This window comes from Myodes glareolus, chromosome 3 (genome assembly GCF_982192425.1).
Source record: "Myodes glareolus chromosome 3, mMyoGla1.1, whole genome shotgun sequence".
NCBI lineage: Eukaryota > Metazoa > Chordata > Mammalia > Rodentia > Cricetidae > Myodes > Myodes glareolus.
Window position 1 is genome coordinate 64,037,690 of NC_142028.1, and position 20,872 is coordinate 64,058,561.

The window sequence follows — 20,872 nt, forward strand, 5'->3', positions numbered from 1 at the left end:
AGCATCACATAAACAGTATGGTGGCACACAGCTAGCACTCCAGCACTCTGGAGATGAAAGTGGCAGGATTAGAGGTTGAAGCCAGAGAGGATGACTCAGCAATGAAGAACACTTAATGTTCTGGCAGAGGACCTGGGTTCAGTTCCACTGATAGCTCATACCCATCTGTAATTCCCTTCAGAAGATCTGACACCCTCTTTTGACCCCCACAAGTTCCTGCATGCACACGGTGACATAAGCTCATCCAGGCACACATATGCACATAAAAATATTTTTAAAGCTGTACACGTTTACTATTTGTTGGAATCAGCATGAGATACAAGAAAACCTCTTATACTCCAGAAGAGTGTGTTGGGGGGGGGGGGGTAGAAACCAGTGAAAAGTTCTAGGATAACAAATCACTAGATGTCCTTTGGCATATTTTCCTCTCTCCTCCGAAAAGGCTAAAGCATTCTTTCTCAACAGAAGGTCAAACTCCAGCAATCTCTGATCTGGGAGCGTCCTAGAACTAAACTCTCTTACTCAACAGCTCCTAGAGAAAGCTTTAAAGAAGCAAAGTCCAAAGATAAATGTTTGAACCACAGACGGAAGCACTGGCTAAGGCCCTGCTCTATGCTGGTTCTACCCTACAAAGTTTTCTTTCTCTGAATAAACAGTTTCCCAGATCACTATCAAATCACTTCCTCCTCTACATGCTTTTAATCCCAGTACTAGGGAGGCAGAAAGTTCCTGGCCAGCCAGACTGTCATAGTAAGAGAGATACGACCCCTTTAAAAAATTGTCTTATATTCAGGGATATTATTCTTTTCTAATTCCTGGTATCTGCAATTATCATTTAAAGTCTACTGGTGAATATGGAAGAACTTTTTATCACTTCGTAATTAAGGAAGGTGTCTTAGATTTTCTTAAACAGATTTTTTCAATGATTTATTTTAATTTTATTTCCACTGGTATTTTGCCTGCATGCATGTCTGTGAAAGGGAGTCAGAACCCCAAGAACTGGAGTTACAGACAATTGTGAGCTGCCATGTGAATGCTTGGAATTGAACCTGAGTCCTCTGGAAGAGCAGCCAGTGTTCTTAACGGTTGAGCCATCTCTCCAGCCCCTTCTCAATCAGATTTAAAATCTATCACCAAGTATTTTTCTAAATGATGAAGGGCTAACTATCTAAATAGATTCAGTTTAATACAGAAATGACATGGTAGCCTAAATTATTAAGCTATACTAAATATATAAAACATTATGGAATCTTAGCTCATTGTGACGGTGAATGACTAGAACATTAACATTTACAAGTGGAGGCAGGAGAATGCATTCAAGGTCACTTATATGTCATTTGAGGCCAGCATGAGCTATGAGACCCTATCTCCATCATCACCAACATCCTAAAAAGGAAAAAAAAAAGACACTTGTTCTATAAAGGTTAGAAAAATTCAGCTAGTTCATTCTAGTAACCCCAGTCCTTGGGAGGCTGAGGTAAGAGAACTATATTTCAAAGGCAGTCTGAAAAACATAGTGAGTTCCAGTAGAATGAGACTATCTCATCAGGTCCATCACAGTAGCACATGCCTTTAATCCCAGATGTTAGGAGGCGGAGAAAGAGGCAGGTATATCTCTTTATGAGTTTAAGGTCAGCCTAACCTCCAAATCAAGCTCCAAGCTAAGGATACATAGTGAAAATCTGTCTTAAAAAAACAAAAACAAAACCATAGACGCTATAAAAAATTAATTTTTTTTAGGCAACCACAAATAAACAACAGAGAAAACAAAGGTCAACTGTGCACTAAGGGATCTTTTTGTCAATGGCTCTCACAATACTTCTTTCCTTTCCACAAATTCATCCTTTTAGGACATAAACAGTTACGTCCTAACTACCCTTCTACATAGAAAGAAAGGACCACACAGGAAAACAGTGAATGACGTTTAAGTCAACATGATAGTTAACTGTGATAGTCAACCAGATTGGATTCAGAATTGACAGAGCAAAAGATAGTGGAGGCCACTCCAGAAACTCTGATATTATAAATGATCAACCCCTAGTGGAGTCTTAAAAAGATGTCATTACTGGGAGGTGAAGGAAGGCAGAAGAGAGGAACTACATAGAGTCCTGGAAGTATGTTCTACCATGTTGCTATGGTCTCTTTCTGTATGCCCATTTCACTACTTGCATCCTGTCTGCCACAAAGAAGTTCTTCTGTTAAATGTTCCCAAACCCAGAAACTGAGAGTTAAAATAAATAATCTGGGCTGGAGAGGCACATACAGACAAAACATCCATATACATAAAATAAAAACAAATCCTGAAGAGGGCTCATCTCCTATAAATTTTTTTTTAAAAAATCCTCTACTGTTTTGTTGTTACCAGATACTTGGTATCGATGACCACAAAAGAACATAAGCTTTCCTGCATCCACTAAGCTTTTTGACTTTTTTAAAAAACTTTTGAGGGCTTTTAAAAGTTGAATGAAAGAGCAAGTAAAGCACATGGGAGTTAGCTTAGCTTATCATTCTTATACCAAGACATTGTTCTTTATTCCTTTTTCACACTCTACCTAAGGGGAATGAAAACCCTTCAGCTAAAAACAGCTGGACTTTACTTTTAGAGTAGGTTCAGTAGTTAAGAGCACTGTTGGCTCTTTCAAAGAACCCAGGTTCAAATCCCAGCATCTACAAGGAAGCCCAAAAGCAGCTATAATAACTCCAGTTCCAGGGGATCTGATGTCCTCTTCTGGCCTCTGTAGCCATCAAGCATTCATGTAGTGCAGATACACACATTCAGGCAAAACATCCACACACATAAAGTAAAACTAAATATTAGGCTGGGCAGTGGTGGCTCACACCTTTAATCCCAACAACCGAGAGGTAGAAGCAGGCAGATCTCCAGGAGTTCCAGAATAACCAAGAATACACAGAGAAACTCTGTCTTCATAAAATAGTAGTAGTAGTAGTAGTAGTAGTAAGTAGCTAAATCTTTTTAGAAGTTTTTCCAACAAAAACAGCTAGCTGCACTTGATGGGTGGTGGTGGCGCACACCTTTAATCCCAGCACTCTGGAGATAGAGACAGGTGGATCTCTGTAAGTTTGAGGTCAGCCTGGTCTACAGAGAGAGCTCCAAGACAGGTTCCAAAGTTTCAGAGAAGCTCTATCTCAAAAAATCAAGAAGAAGCGGGAGAGGAAAAAAAAAAAAGAAAAGAAACACACACCAGCTGCACTCCAGACACAGCAAAGATGTGAGTGGTATTTTAAGTAACAACTTCTTAGCAAACTTTCTACTATGAAACACTCAAAATTTTTCTATGTCAAATAAGAGCTATGGCAAAGGCTTTGAACAGAGTGAGACAGCACTAACACATTCTTTGAAGTTTTAAAGACCCATACATTCATGTACTTTGTATTCTCTCTCCTTCCCCCACCACACCACTATGCCTAGCTTAAAAGTCCATCCAATCCATTTAAATTTAGTGTTTGTGTTAGTAAATACTATATTACTCCCTTCAAGAGATGTTTTATTGATAAATACAAAAAAAAAATCAAGCAATGAGAAGTTGGAATTAGCCAGGTGGTGGCGGCACAAACCTTTAATCCCAGCACTAGGGAGGCTGAGGCACGCAGGCAGATCACTGTGGGTTTGAGGCCAGTCTCTTCTAGAAACTGAGTTCCAGGATAGCTATTACACAAAGAATTCCTGTCTTGCAAAAAATAAATAAATAAATAAAAAGCATATTGCTATGGTTCTGCTACACTACTATCCCCTGCATTGAGAGGGGGGTATATCCCAATCTGCCTGTAACTGAATCCTCATTTGGTGCCCTCTCCTCATGATACTGATATGCTCTCAAAGCCCTTCTTCTCCAAGTTTCAGCTATAGAAAAAACTTGTTCTTCTTTCCACGCAGATTCAGGGTTTCCTTCACTCTGTATTTCACTGCCCTTTTTGTGTTTTGGAGAGTTAACTTGTGTGAGTCATCTGAGCTTAAGGAAGGAATAATATCTTTCCTTGTGTGGAGAATAAAACTGTGTCCTCAGTGGGTCCTGATAAGCTTATGTATGCAAAGTACTTAATATCTGCCTAGACAGTAGTTAACAAATGGTAGTTAGTACAGGTGCTTTGTGAATGTGCTGGTTTGTGTTCTGGTTGTTTGAATGAGAAATGTCCCTACAGGCTCAGGCATAAATGAACAGTTGGTCTCCAAGTGTACACTGTTTAGAGAAGTTATGAGAGGTTATGGGGAGATACAGCATTGCTGGGGGAAATAAGTCACTCTGGAGGCAGCTTTTAGAGTTCAAAGTTTCATACCACTTCAAGTGTGTTTCATGCCAAAGATAAAAGATGTGATCTCTCTCCTCTTCCTGCTCCCATGGCCTATGGTCATGCCTCTTCTACAATTATGAACTCTCCCTCCGGAACCAGAAGCTCAAATAAACTATCTTTTCCTTAAGTCACCCTTGCTCATTTTATTACAGCAGAAAACTAATAATACACTCAACCATGATGTCCAGGCTGACCTTGAATGATCCTTCATGCCTCAGCCTTCTCCAAATGCTGGGATTAAAGGCATGAGCCAACATACTCAGCTCTAGAATTTGACTTTTAACAAAGAATAGGTTAGAATCACAGGAATAGGAGAAGAGAAGCAGATTGATGCTTCCATATTTAATAGCTACCAAATCTAATAATTTTCTCTTCAAATCTTATGCTAGAAATAAAGTAACAAAGTTTTTTACCCAATAACATGCAAGGTTTATTAAAGCATGCTGCTCCAGTGACCGCAGGCAGGCAGAGTTATTAACACAAGGACCCCTATCAATCATTTCCTAAAATCCAGAGCCCAAGATGATGAGGCAGAAACTAGCTTTTCTAAGCATAAGAAAATTCAGAAAAATTCAAAGCAAAATCTTCTAACAAAATGAGCAAGAATCCCAGGACAAAGCAGCAGAAGCCTGTGACTACTCAATGTTGTCACAGAAGCAACCCAGGAGTGCTCAGTGTAAACCCAGCAAAGGAACTGTATTACTTCTGAATCTTCCAACCTAGCACAATGGCCAGACCAAATGGCATTCACTAAACCAAACAAATGTTATCTAATGGCTAGTACATGGGAAAAATCTGAAGTACAGCCATTCTCCCTACTCCAAAACATCAAAGTAGGTAGGAGAACTTTTAAGTACAGAACAACAGACAAACCCAGAGTTTTGCCCAGAAGGACAAGCAAAGTCACAAGCAAATGGCCTCTTATGAACCTATGCAGTCTTCAGCAATACATTTGAACAGTCTGCAGTATCTGTCCATCAGTATGAGTTCGGTCAACAAGCTGAACCTTCAGAAGTTGGGTATACTCCCCTTTTAAACAATGGCAACTCTACTTATCAATATAGTGAACAAATGCTTCTGGACGACTAGCTGAAACCTCTGCCTGTATCTGATCAGAAACCTAAGAAGCGTCCTGTGTTCACAATGGAGTCCTGGGTAATTTCTTTTTGAAAGGCACTGGTCTAAACAGGTAACTGACATCCTCTGATTATCAGCACATCTAAAACTCCCTTTCCAACTGTCAAAACACCTAGCCACTGAAAAATGAGATAAAAGAATACTTGATGAATATAAAATTAAAATGTTTGAACACCACACATTACATCTAACTTATTAACTTACTTATTAATGTGTGTTCATATTTTGGTGCTTTGTTATTTAAGTAACTGGACTAAGTTAATAGTCATTCTGTACCAGTAGTTTTGACACAGCTCTCCAGCATCCTATTCCTACTGTGAGGATGGCAACAAAGAAAAGCAAGCACATATTTCTAGAGACTAGATTCAGACACATCTAATCAAAGACAACTCCAAGATTCCCTAAGAAGCTTCCCACTTTCAACCACACCAATTCACTTACCTCGCCCATAGCTCTTCCTTCCAGAGCAAGTGCTTGAAAATCATGGTTTAATTCATCCATTGAGCGTACCTAGTGTTCAGAATAAAGGGGAAAGTTTCACGTCAGCATCATAAATGTTATATATCTATCATGCACAAATGAAACATCTTTCAATATTATCTTTAAGAACTCAACAGGCATGGTAACAAAACTCACGGGATTAAGTATCTACTCACCTTTAATCATCAGGATTCAGAAATGATCCCTGCTTTACCCTACCAATTCCTGTCTATTTTCAAAGCATAAAAACATGACGTGACAATAACCTCAGTTACTTTTCACATACTTTAATAGGCAGAGGCCAATATGCTGGACAGCAATGGGATTCAGTGGCGAGTCTCTGACCTAAAGTCAGCGGCGCTGCACCTCAGCCTTCAGCTGTCAAGTATAAATGAGGCCAGTCTGAACTAGTCTTCTTGGATCGCTCCAAGGTACCAGTCTATAAACTTTACAGGGTATTCAAACATCTATCCACAGAAAGCAGTCCCAGGAAATCCCAAATCTCAAAAAAGGGAGAAAAGAAATAGCATAAGTCACAAGAAACCTTCCTCACAGCTCATTAAAGCATATCTATATTCAACTTTAAGCTTTCATTTAACCAGCTTCAAAGTCATTAACTGAACGATAACAGTGGATTAAGGCACTTTTTACTGAGTTTGATGACCTAGTATGACCCCAGGACCCACATGGTTCAACAAAAGAACTGACTCCTACAGATAGTTTTCACATGCACATACACACATACAATAGTAATGATAAAAAAAATTTTTTTGAGACAGGGTTTCTCTCTGTAGCCCTAGATGTCCTAGAACTCACTTGTAGACCATGCTGTTTTCAAACTCACAGAGACCTACCTAGCTCTGCCTCCCTAGTGTGCCACCACGCCAGACATTTTTTTTAAAAAAAAGATAGCATTAGCAATGAAGACAAGACATGAGAATAAGTATTCAAAGTTGTCTTCTCCATCAAGCTAGAAGCCAAAAGGCAAAATGATGGCAAGTTCTAAGTCACTGTAAATTTCACAGAAAGACTGTGATTCAAAACAGCAAAAGCCCTTTGCCATCTGTTGGTCTTCTCAATTATTACCAACAATCTATCTCTGCCTTCTGAGGCACTCTAGAGTCAGTCATCCATGAAAATATTTATGAAATAGGCATTTCTGCACATCTGAAAACAAGACACCTGAAGCAGGAGCCTCCTAAACCTACTGTCCTGTAGGCCACCACCTTCCCAAGGTTGGTGGACAATTTCTAGGATAAATAATTAATACAAAGGTTGAGCTAGTCAAGAAAGGACAAAGATAGCACTTAAAACCCAACTTAAACCAGGTAGTGGCAGCCCATGCCTTTGAACTCAGCACTCAGGAGGTAAAGGTGGAGTGAGGTGATCTCTACGTGTTCCAGGCCAGCCTGGTCTACCGAGTTAACTTCAGGACAGTCGGGGACTACACAGAAAAACCCTTACCTCAACATAAAGCCAGCTACACTGAACCTTATGGAAGAGAAAGTAGGAAGTACACTTGAGCGCATTGTCACAGGGAACCACTTCCTAAATATAACCCCAGTAGCACAGACACTGAGAGAAACAATAAATGGGACCTCCTGAAGCCAAAAAGCTTCTGTAAAGCAAAGGGCACAGTCAACAAGACAAAACGATAGCCCACAGAATGGGAAAAGATCTTCACTAACCCCACATCAGACAGAGGTCTGATCTCCAAAATATACAAAGAATTCAAGAAATTGGACACCAAAAGATCACATAATCCAATTTTAAAAAAAAATGGAGTACAGACCTAAAGAGAGAACTCTCAACAGAAGAATCTAAAATGGCTGAAAGACACTTAAGGAAATTGTTCAACATTCTTAGTCATCAGAGAAATGCAAATCAAAACAACTCTGAGATTCCATCCTACACCTGTAAGAATGGCCAAGATCAAAAACACCGATGACAATCTAAGCTGGAGAGGTTGTGGGGAAAAGGGAACACTTCTGCGTTCCTGGTGGGAATGCAAGCTGGTACAACCCCTTTGGGTGTCAGTGTGGCGATTTCTCAGAAAATTAGGAAATAACCTTCCTCAAGACCCAGCAATACCACTTTTGGGTACATATCCAAAGGATGCTCAATCGTGCCACAAGGACAAGTGCTTAACTATGTTCATAGCAGCTTTGTTTGTCATAGCCAGAACCTGGAAACAACCTAAATGCCCCTCAATGGAAGAATGGATAAGGAAAATGTGGTACATTTACACAATGGAGTACAACACAGCAGAAAAAACTAACGACAGCTTGAATTTTGCAGGAAAATGGATGGAACTAGAAAACATTATTTTGAGTGAGGTAACCCAGACACAGAAAGACAATTATCACATGTACTCACTCATAGGTGGTTTTTAAACATAAAGAAAAGAAAGCCACCCTACAAACCACAATTCCAGAGAACTTAGACAACAATGAGGACCCTAAGAGAGATATACATAGATTTAATCTACATGGGAAGTAGAAAGTAGAAAAAGACAAGATCTCCTGAGTAAATTGGGAGCATGGGGACCTTGGGAGAAGGCTGAAGGGGGGGAGGGAAGAGACGGGGGGGGGGGGGGAGAGACAGGGAGGGGAACAGAGAAAAATGTAGAGCTCAATAAATATCAATAAAAAATGTTTAAACAAAAACAAAAACTTTTCAGGGCTGGAGAGATGGCTCAGTGGTTAAGAGCACCACCTGCTCTTCCAAAGGTCCTGAGTTCAATTCCCAGCAACCACGTGGTGGCTCACAACCATTTGTAATGAGATCTGGTGCCCTCTTCTGGCCTGGCCTGCAGGTATACACGAAGACAGAATATTGTATACATAATAAATTAATTAATTAATTTAAAAAAAAACTTTCTTGTAAAAAGAAAAAAATTTTGAAAAACAAGACTTAGAATATTAGTTTGCCTGAATATTCACTATGTACCATTACAGTACTGCTGTCTATTGGGTACTTTAAAACCCATAGGTAACAAACTAGCAACTATTGATACAATGTATTATTAAGCTCTAACAAATTTATAGTGTTTGCTATAAACATAAATTTTATGTAACCTGTGTGATCCTAGCACTTAGACAACTGTAACAGAAAGTACAAGGCCTGAACTTTACCAAGCTGTACATAAACAGGGGCTGGAGAAGGGGCTCAGAGCTTAAGAGCACTTGTTGCTCTTGAAAAGGGCTTGGGATTCATTCCCAACATCCACGTGGTAGAACTCACAACCATCCAATTCCAGGGATTCAATGTATATAAAATTTTAAAAAGTTCACCTACAGATCACCAAAGCAAACAAATCAAATTTCTCACAGATGTATATTCAACTATTCAGGAAACCGTCTATTTACATGGGAACTCTATATGGTATGGTTGCTGACACCAGAACCCAGCCAAAATTCTTCCTAAGGAACAAAACTAATAATCAAATAAGAGATGTAAAGGAATCAAAAAAAAATGAAGGATAAAGATATAGGCTACATAAGGAATGTCTGAACTAGGTAATAAACCCATTCTCACCATCAAGGAGAAAAGCTGGCTGTCCTTGTAGTCAGTAGCAAGCTCATCCCACCAAGACTGAAGTTCCTAAATTGTATCCTCCGCTTCCTCTTTCTTCAGAAATTTGACTGGCAGGTTATGTTAATTTACTGCCTGGTAATTCCTTTTTATTTTATTTTTCCTGAGACAGGGTTTCTCTGTAGCTTTGGAGCCTCTCCTGTAACTAGCTCTTGTATACCAGGCTGGCTTCGAACTCACAGAGATCCACCTGCCTCTGCATCCCGGATGCTGGGATTAAAGGTGTGCACCACTACCGCCCGGCTTTGGTAATTCCTTTTTCAGGACTGCTAAATGTCTGAAAGACTTCTTTTATCCCCTGTCTTTCCACAAAAACACTTCATTTTATTTTGTGCTACTCGTCAAAACCTATTTTTCTCTCTCCACCCAGGGCTTTCTCTGCTTCTGCAGTATGGCTACTTCCTCCCATACAGACACCACTACCAACTCCTTTTTAAAATATTTACTTTTATCTTATGTGCACGAATGTTTGCCTGCATGTCCACCCATGCATGCCTGGTGTCCTGAGTGGACAAAATGAGGACATTAGAGTCTCTGGAACTGGAGTTTCGGGTGGTTGTGAGCTATAGTGTGGGTGCTGAGACCTGAAACCAGGGCACTGCTAGCGCAGCGACAGCTCTTACTTGCTCAGCCATCCCCTTCTTCAGAACCCATGAAAGCCAACCTGATGGCACTCCTCTTCATCATCACCTACACTATGAGTTTCCTTTCCTCTTCTAGAGTCCAGAGTTTACTTCTGATAGGCCGAAATCTGCCTATCAGATGCTGCTCCCAATTAACCCCATAATTTAACTCATTAATTTGGTGTTTTGCCTTGCAAAATTAAATCATAACAAGTAGAGAGAAAATGAAAGAGAGAGTAATCCACAAAAGAAAAGGCCAAAGTACTACTTTACAAACTTTTGCGCTTTTCTTTTGTTTTTTGGTCCCCTCCCCCCCTCCCTCACACACCCCAAGACAGTTTCCTCAGTAGCCCTGGCTGTCCTGGGACTCTGTAGACCAGGTTGGCCTCAAGCTCAGAGATCTGCCGGCCACTCCCTCCTTAGTACCACCACTAAAATAATTTCATTTAAAAAAAGGTGGAGTGGAGGGAAGAGGCTAGAAAGACTACTCAGCACTAGCTGTTCTTGCACAGGACCCGGGTCTCAATTCCCAACAACCACATGGTAGCTCATAGTTCATAACTCCAACTCAGGGAATCTGATACTGATACCTTCTTAGAATCCTGAGTGATTACATGGGTAGCAATCAGACACACATGCAGGTAAAATATTCATACAATAAAAATAAATAAGTAGGCTGGGCAGTGGTAGCACACATCTTTAATCCGAGCACTCAGAAAGGAGAGACGGTTGGATCTCTTTGAGTTCAAGGCCAGCCTGGTCTACAGAGTGAATACCAGGACAGCCAGTGATACAGAGAAACCTTTCTTTGAGAGAGAGAGAGAGAGAGAGAGAGAGAAAGGAAAAAGGAGGCACACCCCTAAAATTCTTGACCATTCCTATTCTGTTTCTCCCAACTCTGACACATGCTGGCCTAAAGTAGAATGGGAGGAGGGGGACTCCGTGGCAGGATGGGCTAAAAAGCTGAGTCAAGTACACTAGAACTCAACGGGGGGAGGGGCGGGGGGGGCGTGCAGGTGGGCCAGGGTTTCTCAGCCCTACTGTCCTGTAAACTAGGCTGGCTCCAAAATTTTTTTAAAGTTAATGACCCATACATATACACTTTTCATAAATTATCGTTTCATTTTGTTCACTTTAAAAGGTCACAGAATAATAAAGCAGATACTGGTAAGCTCTGCAGTAACTGGGACCAGAGAATAAAACTAAAGCAAACAGACACCGCTGCTAAGGAATGAATGGACCTCACCAGTAAAGAGTTCCTGGTGGGCGGGGGTTGTTAATCCTCAACATTACTTACAAGACGACTGAAGAACATACTCAGATTATTACTCAACTGCTGGGTGCAACAGTTTGTTGAATCCTTTATTGCATATGCAAAACAAAAACTTAGATGAAACACGTTGTCACTAAGTCAGTATTCATTAACCTATAAGAAATTTCTATTTGAAAACAAACAGATGGGCCAGATAGTAGTGGCACACGCCTTTATGTCCAGCACCTGGGAGGCAGAGACAGGCGGATCTCTGTGAGTACAAGCCGAGTTCTAAGACAGGCCCCAAAACTATAGAGAAACCCCATCTTGAAAAACAGGGAGAGAGGGAGGGAGGGAGGGAGGGAGAGAAGAAGGAGAAAAGGAAAACAGCAAGGCCACTTCTTTAATTGGAGAAATTAGTTAACTGATACTGAAGGCCCTGCTAAATATAAACATGAGTCCTGTCTGGAAACTATTAAGGTATAGGAGTATTCAAGTGGTTTATTATTTATGACTATACAGAAAGTTATTATTTGCCTCAAAAAGAGTGATTTGCAAATAGCAAATAAAACTAATAACAGTAAAGTTTCATTCTGAAATAGCAATCTTAAAAGAATACAGAAAAAGTAAAAAGTAAATTAAGTCAGATGATGGTGGCGCACATCTTTAATCCCAGCTTTCAGGAGGCAGAGGCAGGCAGATCTCTGTGAGTTCGAGGCCAGCCTGCCTACAGGAGCTAGTTCCAGGACAGGCTCCAAAGCTACTTACTGAGAAACCCTTTCTCAAAAAACCAATCAATCAATCAATCAATAAATGGGTGAATGAGTAAATGGGTGAATAAAAAAACAGGTAGGTAGATAGGTAAAATAAATAAAGTTTCCCCAAAACTGTTTGAAACTGGATTAGAACAAATTTCTAAATAATAGTCTCATAAAATATTAAGTGAAGGGTTGGAAATGATCAGCAGTTAAAAGCACTTGCTGTTCTCCCATAGGAACTCAGGGTCAGTTCCAACACTTACATGGCAGCTCAAAAATATCAGTCACTCCAGTTCCAGGTAATCAACCACCCTCTTCTGACCTCCATGGGCACAAGGTACTCAGGTGATACATATGCACACATGCAGGCAAAGCACTCATACATATAATTAAATCTTTAAAAAGAGAGGCAGGGGGTGGGAATATGGCTGAATGATACAGTGCTTGCTTGCAACCCCTACACAGAGAGCGAGATTTAGAACAAAAAGCTATGTGGTAGGACACATAAATCCAACATTACAGGAAGAAGGGCAAGCAGATCTCAGTAAGTTCCAGGCTAGCCTGTGACGTGGGATGTCCTTCTGTATGTGTTGCTTTTATTGGTTAATGAATAAAGGTGCTCTAGCCTAGGGCAGGGCAAAATACAGCCAAGCTGGAAGAAATAGAGAGAATAGGTGGAGTCAAGGAGACATCATGTACCTGACAAAAGAGACAGACACGGGAACCTTACCATTAGGCCACAGCCTCGTAGCAATACATAAATTAATAGAAATGGGCTAATTCCAGATGTAAAAGCTAGCAAGAAATATGTGTGAGTCATTGACCAAGCAGTCTTGTAATTAATATAGTTTCTGTGTGATTATTTGGGTCTGGGCAGCCAGGAAACGAAGGAGCAGCCTCCATTTACAAGTTTGGTCTCATAGAGTTCCAGGTCAGCTGGAGCTACATAATGAGTGAGACAATATCTCCATGGGGTGAGGGTATCTTAGTACAACAGTTTAAGTTCAGAATATTAGTGCCTCAGAATTTTGCTCCAGTTTTAGTCTAAATACTACATTTCCCTTTTTCTGTTTCGTGAGGACATACAGAGTGGATTTTTAGTGAGTGTCCAGTATCTGTAGACAATGAAAGTCACCTTTAACACAGCAGAAATTTAAGACAGAAACTTTGCAAATAAGCACAATTTACTACGAAATGAGAATATTCCATCTGTTATTGGAGAGAGGCTACCGTGGTATAGGAAATCAGTACTGACTCAGTAGCAGCAAAAAAAAAAAAAAAAAAGTTCGTCGAGTTTGAGGTCTACCTTGGCTACATGGTAAGACCCTGCATCAAAACGGGGGGGGGGGGGGAGGGGGGAGGAGTGTGTGTGGGGAGGGGGGTATTACCAGTGAGAATGACCAGTTTTAAAACAGATTCACTGGAGAAATTACTACTCACCAGGCAAGCCCACATTGATAAGGAGGACCAATGAAGTACTCTCTACTTATCCAGCTGAAATGCTGTCTCTTCCTCAAGGACTGGAAGTCTGAGAACCGAGAGCCATGGTGGGCCTCTCTCCCTTCATTCCTGAGGTAACACATACTAGGGCTACGTGCTAACATGACTGGCAATACCATAAAAATTGCTCATATTTTCCCCATGTGATCTTTGAACATCTAGCAAAATTAAAAATGTTGAGTCATCTACGTGGATATTTGTACCTTTAAATTACAATCTTATGATTGCCAAGAGAGGAAATGGGAGTGGCAAGAAAGCAGAAATTATAACCCTAGAGGCAGCTCTGTCAAATGACTCTTATCTTGCCTCAGGGGAAACCAGCATGCTTTGCTGGCTTTTCTAGAAATCTGACAATAAATTTTATGAGTTTTATTAATATCCATGCCCCCTGATCTGATAAACTGACTTCCAGGAATCTAAAGCATAAGCAAATAATTAGAAATATGGGCAAAGATTTATTGACAAAGATCTCAAACCTGGTGTTATAATGGGGAGATTAACAAACAGTATAAAACAGAAGAGTTATTAAATACAGCATGTGTTTTAAAGAATTTAGAGAGGCACATTTCAAAGCAGTTTCTTTGTGTAGCTCTGGCTGTACTGAAGCTCACTCTGGCCTCAAACTCAGAGATCCACCTGCTTCTGCCTCCCAAATACTGGGATTAAAGACATTCCCCACCTGAGAGAAGTTATAGAATTTGATATAGCTATTTAAAATGTCTAAATTTTTATGTGTATGAGCACTGACCTGCATGTATGTCTGTGCGTCATGTGTGTGCCTGCTGCCTGGGAGGCCAGGGGAGAGAATCATATCCTATGGAACTAGAGTTAACAGCACCATGTGGGTGCTGAAAAGTGAATCTGGAGAAGAGCAGCAAACTCACTTAAGTCTGAGTCACTCCTCCAGCACCCTAAAACATGTCTAAATTTTTATCAGAAACATATATGTACATAAAGACTCAAAGTAGGACAATACAAAGTAGGAGCGAGTTCCCAAGATTACACAGAGAAACTCTTTCGAGAGAAAGGAAGAGAGAGAAAAGGAAGGAAAGAGGGAGGTAGGGAGGAAGGGAGGAAGGAAAGGAGGAAGGGGAGAAGAGAGGAAGAGAGGGAGAGGAGAGAGAGGGAGGGAGGGGAGGAGGACAAAAGATGTAGAGTCTATTAACCTTGGGTAGCCTAGCATGGCAGCATACACAAACACTCTCAGCTCAAAAAAGAATTTTAGGAGCTGGAGAGATGGTTCAGTGGTTAAGAGCACATATATGACTGCTCTTCCAGAGGACCTTGCACAAATGTTAGAAGGCTTAACAAGCACCTAAAAGTCCAGCTCCAAGAGAGTTCAACACCTCTGGCCGCTGCAGGCACCTGCATGTGCACATACTCACACATAGATGCAAAAAAAATTACAAAAAGAAACAAAAGCTGCCAGGTGGTGGTGATGTGTATGCAAGTTCGAGGCCAGTCTACAAAGTAAATTCTGAGATAGCCAGAGATACACAGAGAAATCCTGCCTCAAAATAAAAACAAAACTAAGAAAATTAAAGTAAGAAAGAAAAAAAAGCAAAGGTAGGAGAAGGTAGGACAGTATGGGCTACTGAGTGGGTTACTGTCTTAGTCAATGTTGTAAGCTGTGAAGACACACCATGACAAAGACAACTCTTATAAAGGAAAGCATTTAACTGGAGACTTGCTTATACCTTCAGAAGTGAGTCCATAATCATCATGTCAGCATGAGAACATGGCAGCAGGCATAGTACTAGAAAAGAGCTAAACGCTAGGCTACCTCCTGATCCACAGACTGGACTTGACATTAGTTTTTGAAACCTAAAGGCCACACTCAGCCGTGTACCTCCTCCAACAAAGGCACACCTTCTAATCCTTCCAAGCTAGTCACCACCTGGGGACTAGGCATACAAATATATGAGCCTTTGGGGTTATTCTCATTCAAACCACTAATGATAGATCAGTACTGAATACACAGCAAGACATTTTTGGTAAGGGAGGAAGGTGGCTGGAGACATGATTCAGAGATTAAGGTCCTTATTTCAATTCCCAGCACCCACATGATGGCTCACAAACATCTATAATGAGATCTGGTGACTTCTGGCGTGTAGAACACTGCTTAGTTAATAGTTCTTGTCCCAGCACCCACATGCCAACTCACAACCATTTATCTCCAGTTCCAGGAAATCTGATGCCCCCTCTTCTGATCTGTGGGCACCAGCACACATGTGGTTTACCAACACATAGTTGCAGGCAAAACATTTAAGATGCATAAAATAAAATGAAATAAATAAAAAACTATTCTTTTTTTAATAAACCCTTCAGAAGCAGGTGTGATGGCACCACCTATGATCCCAGCACTTGGGGAAGCTGAGACAGAAATCATATGAACTTAAGGAGAAATTGAACTTGAGGTCACAATGAATGACAAAGTGATTTCAAGGCCAATCTGAGTTCCATAAGGAAAACAGTCACAGCCATACACCCACGCACCCACGCACACACCCACACCTACACAAATTTAAGAGGCACTCAAAACATTATCTTTCTAGAAATAGATCAATAATAGCCAAAATTAAGAGTAAGCTTTCATGGAGCTAGAGGGTGCAATGGTTAGAGCGCTCACTCCTCTTTCAGATCACAGTCTGATTCCCAACACCACTGGACACCTTATAACTACCTTTAATTCCAGCTTCAATGGATGTAATGTCTTCTTCTGGCCTCCAAGCATATCTGTACATATGTAATCAAGTGGGTACACAAAACATTCACATGGACACAATAAATTTTCTATTTTCTAATAATTTTCATATTTATTTAAAAAATAAGTCATATACAGACTATTGTATAGTTATTTCTTAGTAAAAAATCAAAACAAGGGCATATAACTTACAACAAATTTATTTTTTTAAAAAAAGATTTATTTCTTACATATTCAGTGTTCTGCCTGCATGTATCCCTGCAGGCCAGAAGAGGGCACCAAATCTCATTACAGATGGTTGTGAGCCACCCAGTGGATGCTGGGAATTGATCTTAGGACCTTTGGAAGAACAGGCAGTGCTCTAACCACTGAGTCGTCTCTCCAGCACAACAAATTTATTTTTAAAAATGAGGTATGGAATGTCTGTGGGCAGTTTCTACAGAGAGCACTATTTGAAGCAGAGACAAATCAATCTTCAGTGCCATCATGATAGACAGATATTGTAACAGCTAGGGTTTACTATATCCTTAACACTGTCTGGCTGTAATAGCTATATTTATTATATCTTTAACACTGTCTGTTTCTTAGTTCTCAAACAGATAATTGTGAATAAAGTTCTCTCTCTGCATTTTTTTGAAACAAATCAAAAACCAGACCAAAAAAGTTAAACCCTGCCTTAGTTCAAGTTTCTATTGCTGTGATAAGATACAACGTCCATGGAAACTCTTATAAAGGAAATATTTAGTTGGGGCTGGCTTACAGTTCAGAGGTTTAGTTCATTGTCATCATGTCACAGCATCTCAGCACACAGCTGGGAGTTCTATGTCTTGATTAGCAGGCAACAGGAGCTGAACTGTGTGCCAAGCTGGACATAACTTGAGCATACATAAGACCTCAAACCCCAACTCCAGTGACATACTTCCAACAACAAGGCCATACTTACTCCAACAAGGTCATACCTCCTAAGAATGTCACTGCCTATGGGCCAAGCACTCAAATATATGAGTCTATGGGGGGGGGGGGTCATACTTATTCAAACCACAAAAAAAAAAAAAAACCTTGTTCAGTTATACAAGCAGACCAGCTCCAGAACTTAAGTCTTAACTCAGCATTCTATATTCCAATATTCCAATTATTTTTATACAACAAAAGCAAAAAGATTAAAATAATCCAGATCAAAGAAAACTACACTAGATGAAAGTGCACAAGAAACAGAACTGAAGGAAGAGTGTGCAACAGAAGAAGCACACTCCAGCCGCCCACGAAGAATAGCTACCCAGTCCATTTGTGGACACATACCCAGGCTCTCTTCTGTTAATTCACGAAGCAAAAAGAGATGAACTATCAAGATACTGTGGGAAGAATCTGCTTACCTAGGAAAATGTTATAGCACCCTGAAGGTTTAAAGGATGCTTCTGAAAGCATCTTTCTATGGAAGAAAATAAATATAAATTCATCCATTGTATATTTAGTACACAATCTCAAATCTGTAACTGAATAGGAGAGCTTTTTTAAGACATAAAAACAAAGGTTACTAGCAAAAGCCAACTGAAAGGTGATAGAGAGACAGCTCAGTGGCTAAAAGCCTTTTCTTCAAGAAGACCACCTAGGGGCTGGAGAGATGGCTCAGCGGTTAAGAGCACTGCCTGCTCTTCCAAAGGTCCTGAGTTCAATTCCCAGCAACCACATGGTGGCTCACAACCATCTGTAATGAGGTCTGGTGCCCTCTTCTGGCATTCAGGCATACACACACACAGACAGAATATTGTATACATAATAAATAGATAAATAAATAAATATTTAAAAAAAAGAAGACCACCTATAACTCAACAAGGGATCCAATGTACTCTCTGGCATCAGAGAGCACCAGCACATCCATGCAAACACAAATAAAAAAAATCAGTCCTTTTTAAAAATTAAAAACTGTAATCAAGCATGACAGTGCATGCCTAACAGTATTGAAGGCAAATACAGGTAGGAGTGCGAGTTCAAGGCCAGTCTGATCTTTGTAATGAGTTCAAGACCATTCAGAGTTACAGAGTGAATGAAACTTATCTCAAAAGCAAAAAACAGGAGCTAGAGAGATGGCTCAGAGGTCGAGATCAATTCCCAGCAACCACATGGTGGTTCACAACCATCTGCAATGAGATTTGGTACCCTCTTCTGGCATGCAGGGACAGACTACTGTATACATAATAATTAAATTAAAAACAAAAACCAAAAATTTTAAAGCAGAAGAAAAAAGAGCTCACTTTTTTCATGTTATTTTTTTTTATGTATCTATAGGCATTCTGCCTGCACATGTCTGGCCACCATATGAATTCCCAGCACCCCTGGAAACCAGAAAAGAATATCCTCTAGAACTAGAGTTACAAGCTTGACAACCAGCACCTTTACTGCCAAACCACCTCACAAGCCTCGAGTTTTTTACAAGGCATAATCACAACATCAGAGCCACACCTTTTTAAGATTCTTCAATGCAGCCTCTTTTAATGCACGGTTACTGTTCATTCAAACCCAAACCACCTCAGTATTCAAGACCCAACACTCAGTTACACCTTACAAGTTTATCAATTCAAAATGACATCTTAATGCTGTTCCAAAACAAACAAAGAACAACAAAAAAAACCCACCTCATTCAATGCATCTTCCTCAGGGTACCCTGATGACATAATGTCTTTATTCAGCACTTACATACTACTTGCCAGGTACTGGGAAGAAGCTTTAAGAGACTTCTTTGAGGAAGCACTCAGTGGTCCTTAACTAATGATGCACGCATAAAAATCACCAGGGAAGGAGGCTTGGAAAACATACATTAATGACCACTCATCACTGGAGATTATGATTAGATAGTCCATCACTTGATTACTGCAACAGCATGGTAACACCAATGGAAACACAGGAAATACTCAACTCTAAGATTGTTAATAAATGTTTTAACTAAGCACCACACAGGCACAAGAGCGTTCAACTAAGGAGGAAAGAGGGAACTAGCAATAGCTACCAGAAATGAAGGCACTTTAACAAAAGTTTGAAGAAGATGATGTGGGCTTGTGTATTTGAGCACTTAGCCCCCAGTTGGTAGCACTGTTTGGGGAAGTCTAGGGGGTGCCTTGCTGGAAGAAGAATGTCATAGGCAGGGGCTGTCTTTGAGGTTTCAAGCCTAAAGCTTCCTCACTCTGGTTGGGATTCAAGATGTGTCCTTTCAGCTTTCTACTTAGGCTGCCACGGCTGCATGCCATAATGACAATAAATTCTTACCTCTCTGGAACTATAAGCCCAAAGAAACCCTTACTTCTATTAAGTTGCCTTGGTCATGATGAGCTGCTACCACAGCAACAGAATGCAACTAACATAACATAGACTCCACGTTTTTGTTGCACTATTCACAATGCCCAAGACACAGAAAGCCTGATGAATGGATAAGGAATATGTGGCCCAAGCTGGGTGTGACTGAAAAGCTGTGATCTCAGCACTTAAAAGAAAGTAGCAGAGATCAGTTTAAGGTCGTGCTTGGTTACGCGCCTAGTTTGAGGTTAGCCTAGCGAGGGAGAAGGAGGAGAGAAAGGAATATGTACATATACATAACTTATCATCTGAAAGAATAAAATTAACATTTTCACAAAAACAGAAAAACAAAGCACAGAATATATGTCACGTGCTTTCCCTCACATTTAACATCTGTATTTAACACCCCCATAGGCCCCAGTTTGGCTTTGGTTTTTGTTTTGTGTTGTTTTGTATGTTTTTTTAAATCTTATTTATTTTATTTTATATACATTGGTGTTCCCCCTGCATGCATGTCTGTGTGAGGTTGCCAGATTTTAGAGTTACAGACAGTTGTTAATTGCCATATGGGTGCTGGGAATTGAACCTGAGTCCTATGGAAGAGCAGTCAGCGCTCTTAACCACTGTACATCTCTCCAGCCCCTTGTTTCTCTGTTTTTTGAGACAGGGCTTCTCTGTATAGCCTGGCTGTCCTGGAACTTACTCTGTAGCACAGGTTGCCTCAGAGATCTGTCTGTCTGTGTCGCCCTGGGAATAAAGTGCAAGCCGCCGCCACCACCTGGATGAATTTTTATGTATACATATGTATAGAAGATTATGAAAGAAAGATTAAGGAAGTTATAGAGACAGGGAAAGGATAATGGAGTCTATGTCTCAAAAAAGCAGGAAAGGCAGGGAGCAAAGAACAAAGTATAGTGATATATAGTTTATGAAAATGTAAGAAAGCCTGTTACTCTCTTTGCTAGCTTGAAAAAAATTAATAAAAAATAAAAGAGAAGGTGGCTTGGTGAGAAAGGAAGGAGGTTTTCTTTTTTTTAAAAAAAGATTTATTTATTATGTATAGTGTTCAGCCTCCATGTACGCCTGCAGGCCAGAAGAGGGCGCCAGATCTCATTACTGATGGTTGTGAGCCACCACGTGGTTGCTGGGAATTGAACTCAGGACCTCCAGAAGAGCAGCCAGTGCTCTTAACCTCTGAGCCATCTCTCCAGTCCCAGGAAGGAGG

The 20,872-nt window shown here is 40.4% G+C and overlaps 1 protein-coding gene across 27 annotated transcripts in view; it reads right to left on the bottom strand.

The window, feature by feature from the left end:
• Positions 1-20,872, bottom strand: part of Pum1 (pumilio RNA binding family member 1) — a 111,566-nt gene that overhangs the window by 74,876 nt on the left and 15,818 nt on the right. For all 27 annotated transcript variants that reach the window (XM_048434236.3, XM_048434235.3, XM_087904551.1 and 24 more), the window contains one exon: positions 5,890-5,958. In XM_048434236.3, the coding sequence (XP_048290193.1) occupies positions 5,890-5,958 (69 nt within the window). The remainder of the gene's footprint in view (positions 1-5,889; positions 5,959-20,872) is intronic.